We start from the raw sequence: 27,491 nt of genomic DNA on the forward strand, positions 1-27,491 counted from the left end.
CCATTCATTCTTTCCTTTACACGGATCAGTCGTCCTGGTCCCTTTGCAGAAAAACAGCCCCAAAGCATGATGTTTCCACCCCCATGCTTCACAGTAGGTATGGTGTTCTTTGGATGCAACTCAGCATTCTTAGTCCTCCAAACACGACGAGTTGAGTTTTTACCAAAAAGTTATATTTTGGTTTCATCTGACCATATGACATTCTCCCAATCCTCTTCTGGATCATCCAAATGCACTCTAGCAAACTTCAGACGGGCCTGGACATGTACTGGCTTAAGCAGGGGGACACGTCTGGCACTGCAGGATTTGAGTCCCTGGCGGCGTAGTGTGTTACTGATGGTAGGCTTTGTTACTTTGGTCCCAGCTCTCTGCAGGTCATTCACTAGGTCCCCCCGTGTGGTTCTGGGATTTTTGCTCACCGTTCTTGTGATCATTTTGACCCCACGGGGTGCGATCTTGCGTGGAGCCCCAGATCGAGGGAGATTATCAGTGGTCTTGTATGTCTTCCATTTCCTAATAATTGCTCCCACAGTTGATTTCTTCAAACCAAGCTGCTTACCTATTGCAGATTCAGTCTTCCCAGCCTGGTGCAGGTCTACAATTTTGTTTCTGGTGTCCTTTGACAGCTCTTTGGTCTTGGCCATAGTGGAGTTTGGTGTGTGACTGTTTGAGGTTGTGGACAGGTGTCTTTTATACTGATAACAAGTTCAAACAGGTGCCATTAATACAGGTAACGAGTGGAGGACAGAGGAGCCTCTTAAAGAAGAAGTTACAGGTCTGTGAGAGCCAGAAATCTTGCTTGTTTTTAGGTGACCAAATACTTATTTTCCACCATAATTTGCAAATAAATTCATAAAAAATCCTACAATGTGATTTTCTGGTTTTTTTCTCTCTCAATTTGTCTGTCATAGTTGACGTGTACCTATGATGAACATTACAGGCCTCTCTCATCTTTTTAAGTGGGAGAACTTGCACAATTGGTGGCTGACTAAATACTTTTTCCCCCCACTGTATATAGGTTTTACTTGTCAATTCCTACTTGAGGATCACATCTCTTATGGACATGAGGGTTGTACATCCAGTGTCTGTATGCCTAGTCTCTCTTGACAGCCTTCTGAGATTACTGTATGCCTAACCAAGAACACCTCAGAATGTATGCCGCCGTATGAATGGAATAAATGAAATATAATATTATTACAAATATATATAGATATACTTTGTCAGTTGCACTGGAAAGCACTTATAAACACTACTTCATCCTATCAAATATGTTTTCCCTCTCAAAGCAAAATGTGTCTTATATATGTGTAGGTGTCTATTGTAGGTCTCTACTGTAGGGTCTCTACTGTTCATGTTGTGTTGTTGCTGTTGTGTTGAGGAGCACTGGAAAAACTACTGTATGTTGTATAACTTAATCTGCCCTATACCAAGTAGCTTAATCAACCAATACACCAAGTTGAGACAGTGTCAGTGAAGGTAATGGGTGTCCATGTTTATAATTTTCCACAGGACTTTTTAGTATTATTCCTGCATGTTGTCTGTTGCCTACTACTCAGTACTGACCACAACCAACATGATTGTATTCACTTTTATGAGTCCTCTTTGCCCAACTTTTTTCATGTAAATTATGATTGTATCTGTTGGTTCAATTTATTTAGTTTGATAAGAGTTTAGGGGTCTCTGCTGAGCACAATAAATGATGATGTATTAAATCCTAAACTGACAGACTGATCTGTTGCTGTTTATTTTTAATCTGTAAAAATACGATTTATTTCATAAAGATGTTTATGAATTGAAGTGTATTTGGTCATGATTTATGGATATTACATAATATTGAGAGATCTCATATGGTGGCATTAGGAAAAAAGGCTATAACAATGTCTATCCATCCTTACTGATACTACCAGAAAAATGTATTTGTCAATGCATGCAGGGGCAAACTATGTGCTACAAAGTAATCAGCCATTAGGGTTTTATGTACGCAATATATAGGGAAGGGAACTAGATCTGTGATCAAGGAAATGAGTCGAGGGCTGGACGAATGTTTGGAATTCCGTTTCCGTTATAGGGACTGGGAGTGAACATTGATTCGAACAGAACGTGACTTAAATCAATGTAATTCAGAGATCTACTTAACGTGTAATTTTTGGTTGTACCTTTTGAGCTTTGGCTAAATTGGATCATGGCTTCTTCGCCGGAAAAGTCGCCGTCCTCTCCCAAATCGCCGTCGACTCCGAAATCTCCCTCTTCCAGAAAAAAAGATGACTCGTTCCTGGGAAAACTTGGAGGAACTTTAGTAAGAAGAAAGAAAGCAAAAGAAGGTAAAGTTCAGATCAAAACAATACTGTCAAAAACATGTATAAACTTCACTTGCGAGCAGTTGTGTGTGTAAACTAAACGGCAAAGGACATGAAGAAAATGTTTATTTTATGGCCCATTTGAACTTGCTAGCTACAGCAATGTTTCAATCTGAGCGGCGCAAATTATTACAGAAAATGCATTGTGCAATTAAGTCACAACCCAATCTATCCCAATCTATTGTCTACTCAGTTTGATTCTGTCAATTCATTACTGGTAAAGCTAAAACGAATTCGCCTGCACGCTTTCCCCACTGCACATTCATTGACGATATCAGAACGGAGTAGCCTCGGAATGGAGTAGCCTCGGGGCTTATCTAGGCTACATAATAAATAGGCCTGTCTGTAAACCCAGCCAATACACTCAAATAATGTCTTGTATTTCAACTTTCTTGTATTGTGTTGACCTGCAGGGCAGCCCGGGGGTGCATACAGTGCAGCGCCTAGTAGAGCTACTAGAGTACTACATTACTAGAGTACTTACTACAGTAGGGCTATTTACTATAGCTGCAGGCTATGATTGCCATGTAGGGAACACTACTGCTGCAACCTGGACTTAGAGGTAGATCTAACATAGTAAACGAAAATCTGGGACACTGAAATTAGTATGATATTTTACGTTTGGTATGGTATGTATTAATTTGTGGATGTCCATCCATTTCGTATGATTTGTTATTAATTACAATTGGTATGATATGTTACGAATTGCAACTTGTACAATATGTTAAGAATTTGTAATATGTATGATATGTTACGAATTGCAATTTGTTGTGGCTAACATTAGCTAGGTGGCTAATGCTAACGTTAGCTAGGTGGCAAAAGTTAGCTGGCTTAGGGCAGTGTTCTACACTGTTTTTCCACTGGTGCTACCAACTTTTTTCCCCCGTTGGTAGCACCAGCACATGATTTTGTCGCACCAATTTTATATATATATATTTTTGTATTTATTTATTAATAATGACCTGGCCTGTGTCCCATAATGTGTCTGCATTCCATACAGAACAAGGCTAATAATGACTAGCCATCTTTTACATCAGCATGCCCTTGTGTTCTTACATTGATTTGGATAGATTTACTGTAACAGCAAAGAAAGTATATTAAAATAAAGTGCAAAATGTATTTATTGCAAATTTCAAAGTGCCATATGTACTTTTGAGGGCAGAAAATAAAAAACGATACTTGATACCAAAATGATACCACGGCCCCAAAAAAATAAAGTTGGGGGAAGGACTGATTTCCTCTAGTTTTGTGTAGTTACCGTTTAATTGAGGTGAGGATCAGTCAGACCGTTTTGTTTGGCTAGCGGTGTTTCTGTAGTGCACTTGTGATGGAGTTTTCAAAGCAAATGGCCACAGGATTGATTCAAATAATCATGATTCTGCCAGGTAGGCATAGGCTACTTTGTAGTTACCTTTGAATTGCCTTTCCATCTACCCAAAAACGGTTAGGCTATCATTAGCATCGCTAATGGCTACACAAAGTGGTACACATATAGGCCCTACGCACACAGCGGGGCTTGACGTTCAGGTAAACTTGGCAATGGCACACTAGGCCAGTGCCAACTGAAAGCTACTGACCCAAATGGAAAAATGTACTGGCCCGGGTCAAGATCTGACAGAAAAGTGAATGATGCGTGTATAATTTCAATACCAGGTGATTTTATCTTTCATTTGGGGGCTGAGCAAGTAGCCTATACAGGGTTCATACAGACATTGCCAAGTTAAGTTAAAATCGGGTTCCTTTTGTAATGGAACGCTTTATATGGAAAACCAAGTTGAAGCCAACATTCGACGTTGTCTTGCTCATAATAACCGCACATGGTTTTACCTGCGACAAGCGCAACAGAGTAGTGCAACACCCTTCAATAGAGATGGCGGCAAACAAACAAAAGTGCCTCATCATAACTGATCAGAAATTATATCATGGAATAATTAAGGTTACGGTTCGGTTAAACAGTTAGGGAAAGGGTAAGCTAACATGCAAAGTACCTCAATAGTAGTAAGTATCTGCAAAGTTGCTATAGTTGTCCGTGATGAGATATGAACACGCAACCTTTGGGTTGCTAGACGTTTGCGTTATTATTTTTACATTAAGTAACCTTCTGTCTTATGTAACCATACAAAAAGTAACATATCATACTAATTTGAGGGTCACGGATTTCCATTTAGTATGTTACGTCTAGTCTATGAGACCAGGCTGCTACTTCAGAGCAATTACTCAGGAATGAGGCAAGAGCTAACACAACTCCAGGAGCATCTGTACTGCCAATACATGTCCTTTATTTCACTGTTGCAGCATTTCCAAACCTATAAATGAATGAGTTGCTCCATCCATTGTTTTTCCACACGTTTATCATTAAATGAATTAAAGCCTTTTGCACGTTAAGTGGAAATGTTCCCTCTTGATTTGTCCTGTTCCAAGAGTGCACTTGTGTTATAATTGGTTTGTGTCAATCAGGGGTCACAGGGCTGAGTGGCTGACACAGTTACAGCTGAGCCCCATCCTATCTCTCCCTCTAACACGCACACAGAGGAGCACAGTGGCCAGGATGTCTGCAGTGTGTTCCTGGTGATTTGATGGAAAGCCTCTTTGGACACATGTGGCAGCAGTATATTTAATTTGAAAAACTCTGACGTTTACGATGGGGACGAAGAGAGGGGGCACAGCCACGGCCTTGAACAAGCCCATTGATTGGACCTTGCCGAGAGAGGGAGGAATAGGTGGAGAGTGTTATAGACAGGACAGTGGACACTGAACGGGCTTGAGGAGACGAGTCAGTAAAGAGAAGATGCTGGGAACTCAGAGGAGAGATGGGCTGTGGAGCACTCTGCCCACCAGGTAGGACAGCCTGTTACTATTCACCTACCCTCCGCCGGAGCATGAGGAGAGGAAGGAGAAACACTGTGGCTGTGTCTCAATAATCTAAAGGGGCATCTTTTGCTGGTTTCCGTTCCTCCATTAACACACGGATGACGTTGCAGGATAGCTGAAAGCAATATGGTGGATACCTACTAGGTATTGGTTTTCACCCATCCAGTTCCTTCATATCAGTACATATGAAGGAAGGAGATGAAGAAAGGAGACCCAGTGTCTCTGTAGCAGGTCTTGGCTAGGATTAGCAGCCCACCTTGCAGCATCACATGCTCTGTGCAAATCACCACTGGTCAAGAGGACATTGTGTGTGGATACAGTGTAAAGGGGTGGTAGAAAGGGCAGTGATAATACCTCTTATTGTGTAGACACACGCTAATGCAGGCAATTTTCAGTCATACAATTATATCTGAGAGAAGGGATGCGTCGTGCTGTCAGGACACAGGAGGATATGGTGCTCAATGGCGGTCTTCAAAAGGGCTGCTGATGGTGTTGATTAAGAGGATGTCATCCTCACTGGGAAGGAAGGCTGAGAAATCCAGCACAGGATGTTCACACCATTACAGGTGTCACTGACACTGTCTGACACACAGCAGTATGTTGAAATGCATGGCAGGGCAGGGGGTGATGGGAAACCAGGAAGTTCTGTGTAATAAATGTGCTAATAACAGATCTCTCGAGCCAGACTGCTTACTTCCACAATCTTTGAATGCCTATAGGCTTACGTTGCTCCAAGGTCGGGGATATCCAAGACTAACAGATGGGGAAATTATATTGTCTTGATTAACTGAGAACAGTGTCAGATCAGATAAGTAGATTCAGGAACGGTGACACAGAAAGCTGAGCTGGTGCAGTGAGCTAAGGAAAAAAACACAATAAGAATCATCCCCTTTAGAACATCTCTCCTCTGTTGTGAGAAATAGCCTTGGGAGGACAAGCGTATGTGGCTGGAGGAGGCCCAGTAAGTAGTAGACTGAGGAAATGCCTGTCTGGAGGACAGAAGAAGGGCTTTTCCTAGACTTAAGATAAAATTGCAGTGTTTTTCCCATTTGCAGGTGAGGGAAAGTCCATATTCCTTGAGGAAAGACAGAGAAACCAGTGAGTGAAACCACTTACAGAAAGAACCACTACACCTCAATAACATACCGTATTAGACATGATAAAGCAAGCAAAGCCCAATCCTGCTCCTGTGTTAATGCTAGGCTATTTGGACCAAATGGCTGTGGGAGTAGTTAGCTAGTGTATTAGTGGTGTGGGAACACTATTGCAGTGCTATCATGTTCTGTTAGGAAGCACTTCAGAGAGGATGGTGCCAATTTTGATATCCTTATCCCAGTAGTTGGGAACCCACATGTCCCCCGCCTTAACAACATCCTCTCATTGTCCCCCTGACCTTCACACTTATTTCTGGTGGATTGGTCATACTGGCAGAATTCTCACTGACACTAAAATAAGAGCAAAAAGAAACATGTAGTAGTAGTCTAAATTGTATAAAGCCTTTTTCGTAGAATCATCACAGGTTGTAAGTGGCTTACTGTTTGTGCCGCCTCCTTTGCTATGTGAATTTATAGCTATTGCACTGAAAGGTGGAGGTTTGAGAGGATGCATTGTGAGTGATGTGGTGTGGTCTCTCTCCCATCTCTCCCTCCTTCCCTACAGTGTCTGAGCTCCAGGAGGAAGGAATGAACGCCATCAACCTGCCCCTGAGCCCCACCCAATATGAACTGGACCCAGAGGACACCATGCTAGGTAAGTACAGCACAGTACAGTACACCATCTATCCCAATCTGAGAGCCCTGGTCATAAATTATGAAATGTCTTGACACTGGCTATACCCAACCGTTCTTTCTGTTTCTACAGAGGAGAATGAGGTCCGCACCATGGTTGACCCCAACTCCAAGAACGATAGCAAACTACAGGAACTCCAGAAGGTGCTGATCGACTGGATCAATGATGTGTTGGTAGGAGAGAGGATCATCGTGAAGGACCTGGCTGAGGATCTATACGACGGGCAGGTTCTGCAGAAACTCTTCGGTGAGGAACAAGTCCCTTATTGGTTCTCCATCAAACTTAAAGGAACACTAATTCCACTCTACTACCAATCACCTTCTCCCTCTGGCCTTTCTCTCTTTGACAGGAATGCCTGTATTTATGCTAAAGAAGACCACTGACCAAATTAATGAATGCTGTTGTCTTTATATGCGTGTCTCAGAGAAGCTGGAGGGTGAGAAACTGAACGTGGCTGAGGTGACCCAGTCAGAGATCGCCCAGAAGCAGAAGCTGCAGACAGTTCTGGAGAGGATCAACGACTCCATCAAGATCTCCGCCAGGAGCATCAAATGGAACGTGGACTGTAAGTAGAGGCTGAGAACTACACTGAACAAAAATATAAACGCAACATGTAAAGTGTTGGTCCCATGTTTCATGAGCTGAAATAAAATATCCCTGACATTTTCCATACGGACAAAAAGCTTATTTCTCTCAAATGTTATACACAAATTTGTTTACATCCCTGTTAGTGAGCATTTCTCCTTTGCCAAGATAATCCATCCACCTGACAGGTGTGGCATATCAATAAGATGATTAAACAGCATGAGCATTACACAGGTGCACCTTGTGCTGGGGACAAAAAAAGGCCACTCAAAAATGTGCAGTTTTGTCACACAACACAATGCCACAGATGTCTCAAGTTTTGAGGGAGTGTGCAATTGGCATACTCACTGCAGGAATGTCCACCAGAGTTGCCAGAGAATTGAATGTTCATTTCTCTACCATAAGCCGCCTCCAACGTCATTTTATGAGATGCAGAGATGTGTCGCGCTGCATGAGGCAAATGGTAGTCACCAGATACTGACCCTTCAAATTGCTGGAATCTACTATATATTTTTAAGAGCTCAGTGACTTTCAACGTGACACCGTCATAGGATGGCACCTTTCCAGCAAGTCAGTCAAATTTCTGCCCTGCTAGAGCTGCCCCGGTCAACTGTAAGTGCTGTTATTGTGAAGTGGAAACGTCTAGGCGTGACAATGACATTATAGACGATTCTGTGCTTCCAACTTTGTGGTAACAGTTTGGGGAAAGCCCTTTCCTGTTTCAACATGCCAATGCTCCCATGCACAAAGCGAGGTCCATACAGAAATGGTTTATTGAGATCGGTGTGGAAGAGTTTGACTGGCCTGCACAGAGACCTGACCTAAACCCCATCGAACACCTTTGGGATGAATTGGAATGCCGACTACGAGCCAGACCTAATCGCCCAACATCAGTGGCCGACCTCACTAATGCTCTTGTAGCTGAATAGAAGCAAGTCCCCGCAGCAATGTTCCAACATCTAGTGGAAAGCCATCCCATAAGAGTGGAGGCTGTTATAGCAGCAAAGGGGGGACCAACTCCATATTAATGCCCATGATTTTGGAATGAGATGTTCGACAAGCAGGTGTCCACATCCTTTTGGTCATGTAGTGTATCTGTGACCAACAGATGCATATCTGTATTCCCAGTCATGTGAAATCCATAGATGAGGGCCTAATGCATTTATTTAAATTGACTGATTTCCTTATATGAACTGTAACTCAGTAAAATCTTTGAAATTGTTGCGTTTGTTTTTGTTCAGTGTATGTCGTATTCATTAGAGCACACAGTAGCAAAACGTTTTGCAAGAGGAAATTTAAAATCAGTGTTTTTATTGGACAGGTTCAGCTAGTCCCTCCATGTTTCAGTCGGTTTTCCTCTGTTTGGTGCTAATGAATGCAGCCCTGGAGAGACAGACTAAGTGGTCAGACAGATGGACTACGCGGGTGATGTTCAGCTAGTTAGGACTCCATACTTTCCTCACTGGTGATTGAGTTTTCTCTGCTTCCCTTTGCTTTCACTCTAATGAGGAGGAGTGTCTGTCTGTACATTTCAGTGAAGCACTTTAGCTTTGCCTTGATGTCTCTATTTTATGAAATGATTTTATTAGGGCTGTGATGATACCAGTATCTTAATATTTTTCCCATGACAAAAATTAAAACACGAAGCAGAACCAACTCTTTGGTCCTTTTAAAAACCTGCTGTATTTAAAATATTGTGTGCTATAGCTTGGAAAATAAATACATGTGACTGGATGACAACATAATAATGTTTGTTTCCAACATTAGGGCTGTTTCCCTAAAGAAGTTAAATCCGCTTTGTGTTTTGTTTCTTTGCCACGATACTAACGAGTATCGCGATACTGTTATCATCCCAGCCCTAGAATACATGGGTGATGTTTTAATGTCACATAGACAAGTACAGTGAAAGCCTTTCTTGCAAGCTCTAACCCCAACAATGTGGTAATCAATAACAATGTAATACTACAAATAACAAGGTAGAACAAAAACACACAAGATATAGAATTAAGAAAAACACAAAGTAAGTAAGCATACTATATACAGGGTCAGTTCCAGTACCATATTTACAATGTGCAGGGATACTGGATCGATGTTCAGCTAGTAAAGAGTCCATACTTGTGTCACTGGTCATTGAGTTCTCTGCTTCCCATTGAGCTTTCACTCTAATGAAGAGGAGTGTCTGTCTGTCTACATTTCAGTGAAGCACTTTAGTTTTGCCTTGATGTCTCTATTTTATGAAAGCTTTTTAACCAGAAGATGGTAATAGCACTCAGAAATTGTTTTAGCAACATGTTTGTATGAGAAAATGAGAGGGATAAACTGATGAGTGAAGTAGTCAAGGAAATATACAGTGCCTTCAGAAAGTATTCATACCCCTTGACTTATTCCACATTTTGTTGTCTTACAGCCTGAATTCAAAATTGATTAAATATATTTCTCACTCATCTACACACAATACCCAATAATGACAGTGACCACAGAATCTTTTGCCTTATACTCCAAGTCTTTCACGTGCCTTTTTTTGCAAACTCCAGGCGTGCTGTCATGTGACTTCTTCTCAGGAGTGGCTTCCATCTGGCCACTCTCCAATAAAGCCCATATTGGTGAAGTGCTGTAGAGACTGTTGTCCTTCTGGCAGGTTCTCCCATCTCAAGGCAGAGTATTTTATTTCCCAGTGATGGAGACCACTGTGCTCTTGCAAACTTTCAACACTCAAGAAATTGTTTTATACCCTTCCCCAGATACACTAAATGACCAAAAGTATGTGGACACCAGCTCGTCAAACATTTCATTCCAAAATCATGGACATTAATATGGAGTTGATCCCCCCATTTGTTGCTATAACAGCCTCCACTATTCTGGGAAGGCTTTCCACTAGATGTTGGAACATTGCTGCGGGGACTTCCATTCAGCATTAGTGAGGTTGGGCGAGTAGGCCTGGCTCGCAGTCGGCGTTCCAATTAATCCCAAAGGTGTTCGATGGGGTTGAGGTCAGGGCTCTGTGCAGGCCAGTCAAGTTCTTCCACACCGATCTCGACAAACCATTTCTGTATGGACCTCGCTTTGTGCACAGGGGCATTGTCATTCTGAAACAGGAAAGGGCCTTCCCAAACTGTTGCCACAAAGTTGGAAGCACAGAATCGTTTAGCATTTCATTGTATGCTGTAGCGTTAAGATTTCCCTTCACTGGAACTAAGGGGCCTAGCCCGAACCAGCCCCAGACCATTATTCCTCCTCCACTAAACTTTACAGTTGGCACTATGCATTCAGGTAGGTAGCATTCTCCTGGCAACCGCCAAACCCAGATTTGTCTGTTGGATTGCCAGATGGTGAAGCGTGATTCATCACTCCAGAGAACGCGTTTCCACTGCTCCAGAGTCCAATGGCGCAAGCTTTACACCACTCCAGCCGACGCTTGGCATTGCGCATGGTGATCTTAGGCTTGTGTGCGGCTGCTCGGCCATGGAAACCCATTTCATGAAGCTCCCGACGAACAGTTCTTGTGCTGACGTTGCTTCCAGAGGCAGTTTGGAACTCAGTAGTGAGTGTTGCAGCCGAGGACAGACTCATGCCCTGTCAACTGTGGGACCTTATATAGACCGGTATATTTATTTCTAAATCATGTCCAAACAATTTAATTGGCCACAGGTGGACTCCAAGTTGTAGTGACATCTCAAGGATGATCAAAGGAAATTGGATGCACCTGAGCTCAATTTGGAGTGTCATAGCAAAGAGGTGTGAATACTTGTGTAAATAAGAAATGTATGCATTTCATTTTCAATACATTTGCAAAGATTTCTGAAAACATGTTTTCACTTTGTCATTATAGGTGTTGTGTGTAGGGAAAGTGGATAGATACCTAGTCAGTTGTACAACTGAATGCATTCAACCTAAATGTGTCTTCCGCATTTAACCCAACCCCTCTGAATCAGAGAGGTGCGGGGGTCTGCTTTAAGTGACATCATCGGCGCCCGGGGAGCAGTTGTTGTTGGGGGTTAACTGGTTAATATTTATTCAAACCAACAACCTTTCGGTTACTGGCCCAACGCTCTTAACCGCTAGGCTACCTCTAGAAAAAAATCTATTTAATCCATTTTGACTTCAGGCTCTAACACAACAAAATGTGGAATAAGTCAAGGGGTATGAATACTTTCTGAAGGCACTGTACATATTCATCAAGGTAAGAGGTTTGTTTTGAAAGGAGCATGAATGCATGAAATGACTACATCAAAAAGAGAAACACTTGTATGACATGTTGGAGTCTTTGATAAAAATGTACTGCAGACTTTTGTCACCCAAGTGCTAACCGAATCGATGCAATTGTTCCCTGCTTTCAACCTCTTCTTTTAAGCTGGGGAAAAACACTTAAGGGGGATGTAACACACTCCTCTGTTCTGATCCACTTAGCCTGAGAGGATCAAACAGATATCAGAGGGCTTTTAGATACCTCTCCTTTAATTTAGCATTGTAGTAGGGAGAAATCAAAGCCTTGTTTACTTGATTGTTCTTTCAATCATTCAAAGCTAAAGCAAATCCCCTTTTCTGTCTGTCTCTTGTCCAGCTGTCCATGCTAAGAGTATAGTGGCCATTCTTCACCTGTTGGTGGCGCTGTCTCAGCACTTCAGAGCACCAATCAGACTTCCTGACCACGTGTCCATCCAAGTAGTGGTGGTTCAGGTACTGTACATCATCTTATTTGGCTTGAGATATAGTACACATGGATGACATTTGAAATAGCCTAAGTATCTGAAGTCGTATGCATATTAGTTACACGTTAAAATAACTTTGCTATACATGCTTATAAATGTGTTGAATAATAATGAAATACTCCTACTCTTTAAATACAATTATTGTCCCCTTTAATGCAAGGCAGATTCTCCTTTTTCATTTGCCATTTTATCTTTCTTTTTTCTCAGAAAAGGGAGGGAATTCTTCAGTCCCGCCAGATCCAGGAGGAGATCACAGGCAATACAGAGTATGTCAGCTCTCAGATCATCTCTTTTCTCATTGAGAGAACTCTCACTCCTCACTCAGTCTGTTATGTCAGAAATAGAGAGAGGTTTACCTTAGTACACCACATGATATCATTGTCCCTCCCAAAAACACAATGCAATCTTATTTCCAATATTTAGTATGTATAGATTTTCCTCTCTCAAATGCAATCCCTCCTGCAGCCTTTATGAAAGGCTATTTTCTGAAATAACTGCATTCTATTATAAGTGTTCAAGCACAATTATTTCGCCAGCATCTATGAACACAGTAGACCATTGTATGGACAGGGAAGTGTGGTTCCTTGCCAGTGTAGCACAGCCCCAGCTGAGGTTGGAGCGGTCCAGCAAGCCCAGAGCAGCTGGGGAGATAAGTGGGCGAGCAGAGCGCTCATATTATAGTCATGGTCACAGGGTTGTTATCATACGACCTGGACCGCTGCCCAGCCCTGCCACTGTCATTAGAGATTACACCATGAAGAGAAGGAGTGCTGTGTGTGTGTGTGTGTGTCCAAGCCATCCCTTGTTGGCCTCCTTTGTGTGATAGCTGTAGGGATGTTGCAGCAGCCCCTCGACCCAACATGCCTGGCTCCTCTGACAATGCCACAATGGACACATCCATTTTGTTAAATGTTCACTAAAGTGAACCTATTATGTACTCCATCAACATTACTGTATTCACCACCAACATTCCTCTTTATCTGGTTGAGATAAACGTATCAATAGGAGTTGTAGAATATAAGTATGCTGATATAGAAATGTAATTGAATTCTTTGCAACCTGTCCTTGCAGACCAAATGTAGGTTTATAACTAGTTCACTTCTCATTTCCCTCAGGGCTTTATCTGGGAGACATGGTACGTGTTCACTGTTTATTCTCTACCGATGCATTTTCTCATGAGTCACAGTGAACAATGGACATTTTTTGTCTTCATAGCACAGTTTTCAGTACTTGTCATTGACAACCTTGACCTTTTTTTACATTGTATTAACGGTATTACTGTTCTCTCCGTCCATTAAGAGCGAGATGCTTTCGACACCCTGTTTGACCATGCTCCAGACAAGCTCAATGTGGTGAAAAAGGTACTGTGTGTTATTTGTTAAAACTGTAGCAGTGTTTTATTGTACTTTTGCTATTGTTTTGACTGTACTCCAGCACATGTTACAATGACTGAGGTTAAAGCGCAGACGGTCAGCTTTGATTTGAGGGTATTTTCATCCATATCTGGTGAACAGTTTAGAAATTACAGCACATGTTGTACATAGTCCTCCCATTTTAGGGATCCAAAAGTATTTGGACAAATTCAAGTAGTCAAGTGTTGTATTTGGTCCCATATTTCTAGCATGCAATGACTACATCAAGCTTGTGACTAAAACTTGTTGGATGCATTTGCAGTTTGTTTTGATTGTGTTTTAGATAATTTAGAACAGAAATTAATGGTAAAAAACTCAAAACCTCCAAAATACATTATTTACCATTCATTTCTATTGGGCACAAAATAATTTGAAACACAACCAAAACAAACTGCAAATGCATCCAACAAGTTTGTAGAGTCGCACATTAAGAATATGGGACCAAATACAAAACGTTTGAATAATTTAAAGGTCCAATGCAGCCGTTTTTATCTCAATATCAAATAATTTCTGGGTAACAATTAAGTACCTTACTGTGATTGTTTTAAATTAAAATAGTCAAAAAGAAACAAAAAATAACTTCTTAGCGAAGACCAGTTTTTCAAGCAATAATTTTGCTTGGACTGTCTGGGAGTGGTCTGAGTAGGGAGGGGGAAATTGAAAATATGCTGTTATTGGCAGAGAGGTTTGGAACTCTCTTTCTTATTGGTCTATTAACTAATTTACCATATGGTGATGTAACCATGGAAGACCAAATCTCCATCCCAACAAAACAGGCTGAAATGTCTGTCTTTTCAAACAGCTCTTACACTAAATGGGCATTATCATAATTTTCAAAATTTCACAGTATTATTCCAACCTCCTAGTCTGGAAATATATATAAAACAAAGGAAAATCACATTTTACACGTATAATTGAATTTGTCCAAATACTTTTGGTTCTCTAAAATTGGGGGACTAGGTACAAAAAGTGCTCTAATTTCTAAACGGTTCTCCCGATATGGATGAAAATACCCTCAATTTAAAGCTGACAGTCTGCACTTCAAGATCATAGTATTGTACCATTTCAAATCCAAAGTGCTGGAGAACAGAGCCAAAACAACAACAAATGTGTCACTGTCCAAATACTTTACACTGTAAATGGCTGCTGTTTCCACAGACTCTCATCACCTTTGTGAACAAACACTTGAACAAGCTCAATCTGGAGGTGGCTGAATTGGACACACAGGTACAGTATATGAACTATAATTATCTAACCAGAATCATACCTCAACTTGTATATTGATATGAATAACCATGTTTTGGGTTTTTTTCATCTGTAGTTTGCTGACGGTGTGTACCTGGTTCTGCTGATGGGACTGCTGGAGGGCTACTTTGTTCCGCTCTATCATTTCTTCCTGACACCTGAGAACTTTGACCAAAAGGTATGTTAACATTTTCTCTCCATTTTGCCAAATTGTATATTTTCTGTGTGTGGTGCACTTGACAGTGAACACACTAGTTTAATACATTTCCAGCAAATTATGATTTTATGGCCCTAATTGTTGAAAAATCCATTGGAATAAAACATAATTCAATCATTTGCATCATTATGTTAAATTCAAGAGTTATAATCCTTCAAAATTATTTGTATTTATCATGTAGATTATTCCAAACTGTCCAACAGACAATGTGCAACCCAAAGCCTCTTGATAGCTATTCTTAGCAGGCTTTCTAAAGGGACGCCCTGTCAGACCTGAGCCTGGGTCCTCTCCTGCAGGCTGTGCTGTGCCAAGCAGAGTGGGCACCCACCCACAAGCAGCATCTGTAATCTGCTCCTGCACAGGAAATCAATAAGTGGCCAGGAGATTAGCACTAATGCAGGGAGAGGGAGGGGAGCAGGGACAAGGGGTCCTTTCAGGGACAGCTGCTATATAGGAGTGCCCGCTATGCGCCTGAAGGAATCCTCCAATGGTTGGTCTTGCTTGATTTCTACACCACCCTCTCTCTGTCCTGCTCCCTTTCTCCCTCTCCCACCCTCTCTCTCTCTAGCTCTGTCTCAAGCTCTCTCTCTTGCTCTCACTCGCTCAAGCTTTGGCTACTAATTACCCTCTCCATATTTCCTAAATCTCCTTAAACTCCTAGCTGATCTGTTCTAAGAATTACCAGGCGCTGTACTGACACTCAGTACCACACTTTTACATGAACCAACTCAACCAAACAACAACCACATTCTGACTGAAACACCTCCTCCTTCCTCTAGTGTTTTAGCTGGTGCAGAAGGAGTGTTTGTCCAGCTGGAAAGGGGTTATGGGTTTATTGAGCTGATGTTTACACACCGAGGAACATGTGGAAGGGGAACTGTAATGACCTGTGTGAATTGTATGTGTTGTGTGTTGGTTGGAGAGCTGTTTCCTCAAACTGTAGCCTACCTTTGCGTGGCTCTTGTGTTGTGTAACGTTGCTGTCATTGTGTTTCTGTCATGCAGGTGCACAACGTCTCCTTCTCCTTTGAGCTGATGCAAGACGGAGGTCTGGAGAGACCCAGACCCAGGCCTGAAGGTATGTGTTCTCCTTTAGGATGCCATTTATAGTTGCTATGGACAATTATGTTTAGTTTAAATGTTTTTCTTCCTTTTCTGAGGCTGAACATTTAGTGCAAAACCATATGGAGCAATAGATATAACTCCTGATAATTCAATGTGTCAGTGTTTTAATTGTATCGGTCTCTAAATAAATTATTTGTTTATGAGAATTCCGTCAGGCACTAAGCCCTGACGGCAGTATTCTCACATAAAGCCAAACTTCTTCCAGACTTGGTTATATGCTCTTTCACTCTACCAATCCATTCAGTGAATCTCAAATGTCACACTATGTTTAAGTAGAAGCATTACACGCCAAGCCCCTTGGTGGATGGATTTCTTTTTGGGTTCTGTGTGTGTGTGTACTTAATGTATTTTTTCATTTGTTTTTAGTATTATTTAGTAGTGTGTCTATGAATGCGTGTTGAAACACATTCATGTTCAGTGTACTATTTAATTGGCAGTGTGATTGTCATTTCTGAATCGGAATGCTTTTCTCAGGGTCAAAACACTTCCTTTATGCCATATCCTGCTGGATTTCTATTCAAAAATATGTTTTTAGAGATGGCTGTCTGTATGTGTTTATTCATATGTTCTTTTTTCCCAGATATCGTGAACTGTGACCTCAAGTCAACGCTGAGGGTGCTGTATAACCTGTTCACCAGGTACAGAAATGTGGACTGAATATGTGGTGTTGGGGGCAGTCATTTTACGGGGAAACATTCAATTGCAATTTTCACAATTGCATGCTTCAAGGGAAGCCATTTAATTATGCCAAGAGCATTACGAACCAAGACATTAAGCATTTATATTATGAAACAACAATTTAGCAATACCAAATATTGTATGTGCCATAATAATAACTATAAATTGTATGTGCCATTTTATACTTGTCTGCAATTTTCAAACTACACTAAATATATATATACTTTTGTTCATATATGAATGCATATCAGTAAGTAAAAACAGTCATTGTGTGATTGGTATTTTATTGGTATTTTTATTGATGATAATTCCTATTTTTTATTCTTTAAAATGTAATCTTTCAAAAGGTTGATGTTGTGATTAAATTGTTTTCATTCACTTAGCCCTTTTCTACTTTCATAACTTGTTTCCACTGGGCGCCTATGTCGTGGATGTCCATTAAGGCAGCCCCCCGCACCTCTCTGATTCAGAGGTGTTGGGTTAAATGAGGAAGACACATTTCAGTTGAATGCATTCAACTGACTAGGCATCCCCCTTTCCCTTTCCTTTCTAATCATTGATAAGTGCCTTCATTTAAACATACTGTATGCCATTACTAGGAAGACACCACTTAAAGTGCTGTGACTGTGATTTGAATGTTATTTTACTTAGTTTCAACTGTTTTTCATGCATCATATATGATAAATGTTTTAATAACTAAATGAAATTCCTAAATGTTGAAATGTTAAAACACTAATGTTATAAACTGATGCTATCCTTTTGCAGCTGTCTAAAGGTGTGAAAATCTGTCAGAGACACAGTGCAAACACTGTGTGTTTGAAATTATATACACTACAAGCCATATACACTGTATTTTAATTACTGTAGGTACATTAATAGAGGTAATTTATCCATAGTTCGTATTACTCATCTGTTAATCCTGAAATAAAACAATAAATCTGTGGATATTGTGCTGATTGAATGTTATTCCATTATTGTGATGTTACCATAGGTCTTAAACTCTCCTTTCCCTCTTCAGAACAGCATATGATATTTTGGAAAGCTGAGGTTTGATTAGAACAGTGTTTGTAGCGGGTCTCAGCCTTCCGGAAAATGTCCTGTTATATATTTCTACAATAGAGCTGAGTGACCTCTACAATACTATTAAAGATTGGTAGCAGGTGGTCACTGGTTGAGAAACAACAGGAAAACAAGGTTCTGTATTTTATCATTTGAAGGTTACCCGGTGTACCAATATATTAGGTCATGTGCCTGTTAGCTATATGATATTTGGATGTCACTGTAAGAAGAGAATACAGCTGTGCTTTATTTTGCAGTTTTCACGATATATTTGAGTACACTACCACCCAATAGAGAGAAAAGACCAGAAAAGAACACCAGAGTAATTGACTGCTCTTGTAAAGATGTCTTGACTCCTGGATGCTAGTGTTTTCCCCATTAGAGGTCAATTACCCCTCCCTCTCCACATCCCTCTCTCCCTTTATTCCTTCATTACCTGTCCTCACAGCAGAGCTAGTGTTTGTGCATCTGCCTCTCACACCTCACCTTTAGAAACAAGCAGCAGGCATTATAATGTAGAGAGCACAGGAGAGGAGAGCTAAGGGACCATTGGCAGAGATGTGAAGAAAATAATTTGATACCATGGGCCCCCTTTTATTTGCATGTGAGGATTGATAATGTATATTTTTGGACATGGCTAAACACATGTAGGCTAAACACGCTAACGAAATAGACACACAATGTCTGCTTTCGCTATGGGTCATGTGACCTGGCTTCCCTCGCTCTCCAAGTGTTGGGATTTTCACATGCTGCTAAGAAACCAGGGCCAACATCAAAGGCAGGGGCATTCACCCATAACATTACAGGCAGCCCTGTGGACTATAAATCAGAGAGATGATTGGTGCACAAACATATCCATGTATTTATGTGTAACGTGACATCAACCTCTTCAAATGTCCCATTGAAAAGGCCTGCTGCTAACCTGTTTTCCTGTAACACAATCCCTGAGAAGAACCACAGTCATCCAATGAATGTGCATACCCTTCATTCATCAGACCATTTGTAATACATGAATGTGCAGAGTGAATGTGACTCCATCTAAGTTATAGAAACAGAGAGTGGGTTATTTGATCAGTTTAACACAATTAACGTGAAGTCTTGCTTAGTCCACACTGAGCTTTAAATGTCGTAAAATCCTAAACCTGCTTGCATTGACAACTGTCATATTTATGTCTCCTCAGATGGCCTTCTGGTATAATGACAGTGTAATAATGAAAGCAAGTGAATTTATGTTGCCTGGAAGAAATGAGAAATTAAATTATTCTCAATCACTGTAGGGCTCAAATGAAATTTACTGTCCCAGAGGCTCAATTGTCAATGACCTGAAAGCATTTGAATGCTCAAGCATAGCCGCATCCCTTCCTGTCATTCTATTTACCTCCATCAACACTGCTTTCCTCTGACCACAAGAGGGCGACTGCTCACATGCTGAGATCTAATTTACCAGCTCTTCTCTCTATGACAAATTATGTAAAAATCAAGTAGCCACTTTATAATACTGCAGCCATGGGACTGTCACTGGCCAAGGCAGAGAAGAGGAAATGAAGACAGAGCACCATAACATGTTTATTATACAACAGCATATATCAAGTTCTCCATGTGTTTCATCCCCCTAACCAGATGTTATATTAAGTATTTAATTCCCATGATCTATCTGTTCTTCTCTAAAAATGGCTTAGTGGAGGTCACATTTAACCCCTGACCTCAGGGTGAGGGGGGTCAACCTAAGTCAGCAAAAACATTAACCATCAACAGGTTACACACTTATGCTGGACAGGCAAGGGTCTCTGTGCTTGAATATGACACTTTTTAATAATGTTTCTGTTTCTGTGAAAATGTCTCTGCTTGTGCATTTATATTGGCAATGCAGCACATTATCCTCTGTGTGTGTGTGACAGGCGTATGTGTATCACTGTGAGTGATTTAAGAAATTGCCTCTACACTGGCTTCCTGTTAAGGCTAGGGCTGATTTCAAGATTTTACTGCTAACCTACAAAGCATTACATGGACTTGCTCCTACCTATCTCTCCAATTTGGTCCTGCCGTACATACCTACACGTACACTACGGTCACAAGATGCAGGCCTCCTTACTGTTCCTGGAGGCAGGACTTTCCTATAGAGCTTTATTTTTATGGAATGGTCTGCCGATCCATGTGAGGGACGCAGACTCGGTCTCAACCTTTAAGATTTTACTGAAGACTCATCTCTTCAGTAGGTCCTATGATTGAGTGTAGTCTGGCCCAGAGGTGCGAAGGTGAACGGCAAGGCACTGGAGTGACGAACCACCCTTGCTGTCTCTGCCTGGCCGGCTCCCCTCTCTCCACTGGGATTCTCTGTCTTTGACTCTATTACGGGGGCTGAGTCACTGGCTTGCTAGTGCTCTCCCATGCCATCCCTAGGTGGGGTGCATCACATCGCGCCAGAATTTTTTCGCTATACTCGACTTGAGTGGGTTGATCTTCCTGTCCGGTTTTGCGCCCCCTCAGGCTCGTGTGGTGGGCTATACTCGGCCTTGTCTCAGGGTAGTATGTTGGTGGTCTGTTGATATTCCTCTAGTGGTGTGGGGGCTGTGTTTTGGTAAAGTGGGTGGAGTTATATCCTGCCTGGCTGGCACTGTCTGGGGGTATCGTCGGAGTGTCCGTCCGTCCCTCAGTCTCCAGTATCTATGCTGCAATAGTCTACAGTATGTGCTGGGGGGCTAGGGTCAGTCTGTCCTATCTGGTGTCCTGTGTGATCTTAAGTATGCTCCCTCTAATTCTTCCACATCTCTCTTGCTTACTCTCTCTCCCCTTCCGGAGGACCTGAGCCCTAGGACCATACCTCAGGACTACCTGGCTTGACGACTCCTGGCTGTCTCCGTCCCCAGTCCACCTGGTCGTGCTGCTGATCCAGTTTCTGCTGTTCTGCCTGCGGCTATGGAACCCTGACCTGTTCACCGGACGTGAAACCTTCTCCTGGACCTGCTGTTTCGACCCTCTCTCTCCCTCGCCCTCTCTCTACCTGAGGTGCTGACCTGTTGCACCCTCTATAACCACTATGATTATTATTTGACCCTGCTGGTCATCTATGAACGTTTAAACATCTTGAAGAATGATCTTAATTGCCATGCACCTTTATAATCTCCACCGGCACAGCCGGAAGAGGACTGGCCTCCCCTAAGAGCCCGGTTCCTCTCTAGGTTTCTTCCTAGGTTCCTACCTTTCTAGGGAGTTTTTCCTAGACACGATGCTTCTACAACTGCATTGCTTGCTCTTTGGGGTTTTAGGCTGGGTTTCTGTATAAGCACTTTGTGACATCTGCTGATGTATAAAGGGCTTTATAAATAAATGTGATTGATTGAGTAGTTTGCTTTTACACATGTAAGCAAACAAGTGGTTGTAAAAACACACCCTGTCCATTTATGACCTTACAGCCTTTTGCAATGGTCAAAATCATGCTTTGGTCAGCAGGTCAGTGGTTGGCTCAGCTGTAGGTACAGTTCCACATGATGCAGGAGGGAAGATTATAGTGACACAAACAGACATGCCATGATAATAACAATGCAGGTGCATTGCTAGGCAACTTGAAAATCAGCTTGGACAGGAACTTCTGCTACATAAATGCCAACAGCCAGGTTTTCTTTTTACAAAATATGTTTGGAAAGACATTTATCTTATTGATAATATATTGTCAACCAACAATCTTATTAGTTGGTGGAACATTCTTGGAATCTATGTGTTGTTGTTTTTTCTAAACAGAAAAATCAAAGAGAAAGTATATATATATTTTTTTTTAATCGTTTCTTTGAATGGAGTTTGGGTGCAGTACTGTTGTTTTGTAAAAATAAAAAAGTACAGTCCCTCCCACCCGTATGGCTCAGTAACTTCAGAGTTTATGATGACGCAACACGCGCCCCGCCCCGCAAACTCCATCTTTGCGTTCATTTCATTCCTGCTCTCATTCCGCGCATACTTCGCATCTCTGTAGATGCGCGGTAAATTTTACACACTTTAGCCGGCTGGTCTGAAGAAAAAAATCCTTGGCAGTTCTGAAAAAAACATCTCAGCCCTTACAGCAAAACCGAAATACAGCGAAAATTGTTACAATTAACAATAATAGAGGTGTTTAAGGTAAGTTTGCTACTACTTTTTACTTAAAAGTTATTGTGGTGCGTTTGTATGGTAGGCTACTGGAAAATCAAAGTAGTCAGATTTAATTGGAAAATAAATATTGATGGTTGAATATACTATATCACAAATATGTATCTAATACAATTAAGTCACTTGTGAAATAAATTGTAGAAACTATGCCGGCGTGCCATATTGGCTGGCTGGAGCCTACGTCGGAGAGCAGTGCCTTTCACTTTGTCCATAGACGTCGTCCGACATTGCATGAACATCTTTTACATTTTTTACATTTTTCCTGAAGAAAATGTTGGCTGTTGCCACGGCCCAACAGTGTATCCTCCTACAAGTATTGTAGAACACATATCGTTTACTTTACATGCGTCTAAGTTATTATGTTTGTGTTTTTCCCCGTACAGGCAGGGAGTTGCCGTCAGGGATATTTTGCTTTCCCAGCGCAACAAAGCATACAAGTCAGAAGGACTTGTTGCATCCTCGGGTTTTCATTTGGCCCTTTGATAACTGTAAGTAGCACACACATTTATTCTTCAATATACAATTTCGTTGATATATATATATTGTATCCGTATCAGTAACTTATTGCGTGTGGAATTATTGTTGGGTATGATATTTACCACCGAAGGACTTTCCCTTAAAAGTTAGTTTTACATTTCCCATATAAATAAACATGTTTTCATTATTTTAACTATCTGGTGTATTATGTGTGAAGGAGAGTTTTTATACAGAGCAGCCTTTGTTAATGATTCACTTGTGTAATACTGCACCTTACCCTCCTGTGATTTCATGAATCTGGGCAAGAAACGAGATGCTTGAACATCATCTTATAACTGAAAATCTTTTTGTAATTTGGTTTATCAGTGCTGTGATTAAATTAAATACTGCATTAATCACCATTCTCTCATCAGAGAAAATATGCCTGCAATTAATCCATGAGCCCATGGATTAGAAGTTTGTTTTGATCATGCTTAATCAAATGTTAATAGCCTGCTTTCTGATGTTACATTTTAAGACTTATTTTGACACAATGTGAAACATCTAATCTCATTAAGATAATTCAGAGATATCTTTAGTGAAATACTGACTTGAATCTAATGTCAAGTGTTCAGGTTTACTGGTCTTGATTTGTTTCCTGGATTATGTGTTATGAAACAGTTTTTCAATCAGACCATTGGGATGTCAGTAAAGTTAATGTGATTATCACTTTCTGAAAAGTAGACTTTTATATTAGTTATTACATTTTTAAAATAAAGCTTGAAATAAATATTTTGTCTAGCCAAGAGGGACATCAAAGATCAAACCTCTTTTGAAATCAGAGGAGTGGTGGCAGGTGCAAAACTTACTAGTTACTTCTGGGAGTAGAGGACTGTGTGAAACAATGGACGAGGGGAGGAAGGAATGGAAAAGGGGTATTTGATTGTCTTTGCTGTGTTTAGGCTGTGAGTGGATGGAGCTGTTGAATCACCATGGGCAAACTGTCCTATTCTCCAGTCCGTTGACATCTGGTTTTAGTACTTCATGCACCTGTAGAGGGGAAAAAATGCAAATCCAGACATTTGCACTTACCTCTCCGCGCAGTGGAAATGGGGACTAACGACTATTTGTTTGGCTGCCTCACTGTCAGCCTATTGTTATACCAGCAACAGGCGGGAGTGGCTGAGGCACCATATGGCTCCTGTGTGCCTAGTCAGTGCTATCTGTTCATTTAGCTTATCAATGGCATTACAATATGGTTGATTTGAGTCGCCAGCTATTTTCTCCTTGTTATTGCGTCGTTGTACAGGGAAAAGCGGAAAGTCTCCACAGCCTTAGAAACAGGGCCGGCAAATGCAGGGGCTTACCGGGGCTGAAGCCCAAGAGGGAGCAAAAAAAGACATAAGGAAATATATACAGTATATATTATATATGTAATGTGTATATATAATTTCTTCTTTATGCGACCGCCAACCACAGGAGGATTCAGGAGTCCGCTCTCAATGAGGTGTAGACAGCCTGCTGCTGCCGCTCTGCTAATCGTCAGATGGGGGGAGGAGAGGAGGTAGGGGGTACACGTTGGTAAATGGGGGGGCCCTGCCTTGATTGGATAACTGATTAATAAAACAATTTTTAAAAACTGCATAGTAAATAAATGTGACTGGTCAATTGTGTGTCAAGGGCTGGGCCCAAGAGGCAAAACATATTAAAAAAATATCCAACAGCAGGAGCCCATTCTCAATGTTCAAAATACACCAGAGAGCATAATTTTGCCACAGAGGATCAATAGTTTCTAAAAAAAAATAAAAATAACAGTGGATTACATTTGATCACAAGCACATACAAGTAGTCCCCTGTAGCGCAGTTGGTAGAGCATGGCGCTTGCAACGCCAGGGTTGTGGGTTCGTTTCCCACGGGGGGCCAGTATGAAAACATGTATGCACTCACTAACTGTAAGTCGCTCTGGATAAGAGTGTCTGCTAAATGACTAAAATGTAAATACCAAAATACAGGAAACACCAACATAGTATCTTAAAAGGGTTTTTGGCCACCAAGACCTGCCAGAACAGCTTCAATGCTCCTTGGCATAGATTCTACAAGTGGACCTAAACCATGCAAGGAAAATGCACCCCACACCATAACATATTATTTGTATCCCTCATTTATTCAAGTGTTTCCTTTATTTAGGCAGTTACCAGTTGGTTGCCTACAGTCGGGAAGGCCCCACGGTGCCAAATATACAGCTTTTTGCAGTAGTGGCCATAGACATGTAATCCATAGAAGGGAACCTCTTACTCTTTGACTATTAAACTCATGGGTACACTAGCAATGGCTGCCAGTTCTGACTTGAATGGGAACTGCCATATATGGATTATATTTCTATGGTTGGGCCTGTCTGTTTGCCTTTTGCAAATTTCAAAATACAATCGCGGGAAAAACGTACCGTAAGCAAATGCCTACTGAAAAGAAGAACAATATGTCTGTTGAACCAATATAAAAGAAAATATCAACAATTCCCAATTTTTGGTGAATAGCTGCGCTGTTTTTCAAAGTAGCTCATCTTGAGATAGGCTATTGCCAATAGGAGCGCATCAGCCATCACCGTGAGTAGTAGCCTATGGCTTAATCTTCATCATTAGGTGAGTCAGTGTGCCACTGGAAGTTTTATTTAGTATCCTACTGTAGCCTATAATATACACTGAGTATACCCCCCCAAATGGCACACACACACAATCCATGTCTTAATTGTCTGAAGGTATAAAAGTCCTTCTTTAACCTGGATCCTCCCCTTCATCTACACTGATTTTGAAGTGGATTTAACAAGTGACATCAATAAGGGATCATAGCTTTCACCTGGATTCACCTGGTCAGTCTGTCATGGAAAGAGCAGGTGGTCTTAATGTATTCAATATGTGTGTGTGTGTGGAAACCTGCTCATCTAACATCTTGTTCCAAAATCATGGGCATTAATATGGAGTTGGTCCCCTTTTGCTGCTATAAAAGCCTCCACTCTTCTGGGAAGGCTTTCCACTAGAGGTTGGAACATTACTGTGGGGACTTTCTTCCATTCAGTCACAAGTGCATTAGTGAGGTCGGGCACTGATGTTGGGTGGTTAGGCCTGTTTCGCGGTCAGCGTTCCAATTCATCCCAAAGGTGTTCGATGGGGTTGAGGTCAGAGCTCTGTGCAGGCCAGTCAAGTTCTCCCACACCGATCTCTACAAACCATTTCTGTATGGACCTCGCTTTGTGCATGGGGGCATTGTCATGGCGAAAGGGCCTTCCCCAAACTGTTGTCACAAAATTGGAAGCACAGAATCGTCTAGAATGTAATTGTATGCTGTAGCGTTAAGATTTCCCTTCACTGGAACTAAGGAGCCTGAACCATGACAAACAGCCCAGACTATTATTCCTCCTCCACCAAACTTTACAGTTGGCACTATGCATTGGGGCAGGTAGTGTTCTCCTGGCATCTGCCAAACCCAGATTCGTCCGTCGGACTGCCAGATGGTGAAGCATGATTCATCACTCCAGAGAACGCGTTTCCACTGCTCAAGATTCCAATGGTGGCGAGCTTTACACCACTGCAGCCGCCGCTTGGAATTGTGCATGGTGATCTTAGGCTTGTGTGCGGCTGCTCTGCCATGGTAACCCATTTCATGAAGCTCCTGATGAACAGTTCTTGTGCTGACGTTGCTTCCAGAGGCAGTTTGGAACTCGGTAGTGAGTGTTGCAACCGAGGACAGACTATTTTTACGCACTTCAGCACTCGGCAGTCCCGTTCTGTGAGCTTGTGTGGCCTACCACTTCGCGGCTGAGCCGTTGTTGCTCCTAGACGTTTCCACTTCAAAATAACAGCACTTACAGTTGACCGGAGCAGCTCTAGCAGGGCTGAAAATCCTATGACGGTGCCACGTTGAAAGTCACTGAGCTCTTCATTAAGGCCATTCTAGTGCCAATGTTTGTCTATGGATGACTGTGTGCTCGATTTTATACACCTGTCAGCAACAGGTGTGGCTGAAATAGCAGAATCCACTAATTTGAAGGGGTGTCTACATACTTTTTTGAGTGCATGTACACTACCGTTCAAAAGTTTGTGGTCACTTAGAAATGTCCTTGTTTTCGAAAGAAAAGCAAATTTTTTGTCCATTTAAAATAACAAAATTCATCAGAAATACAGTGTAGACATTGTTAATGTTGTAAATGGCTATTGTAGCTGGAAACTGCTAATTTTTAATGGAATATCTACATAGGCGTACAGAGGCCCATTATCAGCAACCATCAGTCCTGTGTTCCGATGGCACGTTGTGTTTGCTAATCCAAGTTTATCATTTTAAAAGGCTAATTGATCATTAGAAAACCCTTTTGCAATTATGTTAGCACAGCTGAAAACTGTTGTGCTGATTTAAAGAAGCAATACAACTGGCCTTCTTGAGACTAGTTGAGTATCTGGAGCATCAGCAATTGTGGGTTCGATTACAGAATCAAAATGGCCAGAAACAAATAACTTTCTTCTGAAACTCATCAGTCTATTCTTGTTCTGAGAAATGAAGGCTATTCCATGCGAGAAATTGCCAAAAAACTGAAGATCTAGTACAACGCTGTGTACTACTCCCTTCACAGAACAGCACAAACTGGCTCTAACCAGAATAGAAAGAGGAGTGGGAGGCCCCGGTGCACAACTGAGCAAGAGGACAAATACATTAGTGTCTAGTTTGAGAAACAGATGCGTCACAGGTCCTCAACTGGCAGCTTCATTAAATAGTACCCGCAAAACACCAGTCTCAATGTCAACAGTGAAGAGTGGCGACTCCAGGATGCTGACCTTCTAGACAGAGTTGCAAAGAAAAAG

The 27,491-nt window shown here is 41.5% G+C and overlaps 2 protein-coding genes across 6 annotated transcripts in view; both read left to right on the forward strand.

Annotated features, from left to right (window-relative positions):
- Positions 1-1,995: 1,995 nt before the first annotated feature.
- Positions 1,996-17,931, forward strand: parvaa (parvin, alpha a). Of its 2 annotated transcripts, none has more exons than XM_041838249.2 (12): positions 1,996-2,321; positions 6,888-6,977; positions 7,089-7,262; positions 7,441-7,581; positions 12,163-12,278; positions 12,518-12,576; positions 13,426-13,445; positions 13,610-13,671; positions 14,881-14,949; positions 15,044-15,145; positions 16,189-16,261; positions 16,889-17,931. In XM_041838249.2, exons 1-12 carry the CDS (start codon positions 2,183-2,185, stop codon positions 16,963-16,965), a joined length of 1,122 nt encoding a protein of 373 aa, XP_041694183.1. In that variant the 5' UTR covers positions 1,996-2,182; the 3' UTR covers positions 16,966-17,931. The 2 variants fall into 2 exon arrangements, with proteins under 2 accessions (XP_041694183.1, XP_045076933.1); XM_045220998.1 differs by lacking the exon at positions 1,996-2,321 and adding an exon at positions 6,288-6,326.
- Positions 17,932-21,996: 4,065 nt separating this feature from the next.
- Positions 21,997-27,491, forward strand: part of LOC121532338 (transcriptional enhancer factor TEF-1) — an 89,308-nt gene continuing 83,813 nt past the window's right edge. For all 4 annotated transcript variants that reach the window (XM_041838245.2, XM_041838247.2, XM_041838246.2 and 1 more), the window contains exons 1-2: positions 21,997-22,155; positions 22,569-22,673. The gene's annotated coding sequence lies outside the window, so the exon portion shown is untranslated. The remainder of the gene's footprint in view (positions 22,156-22,568; positions 22,674-27,491) is intronic.

Source organism: Coregonus clupeaformis, chromosome 6 (genome assembly GCF_020615455.1).
Source record: "Coregonus clupeaformis isolate EN_2021a chromosome 6, ASM2061545v1, whole genome shotgun sequence".
Lineage (NCBI taxonomy): Eukaryota > Metazoa > Chordata > Actinopteri > Salmoniformes > Salmonidae > Coregonus > Coregonus clupeaformis.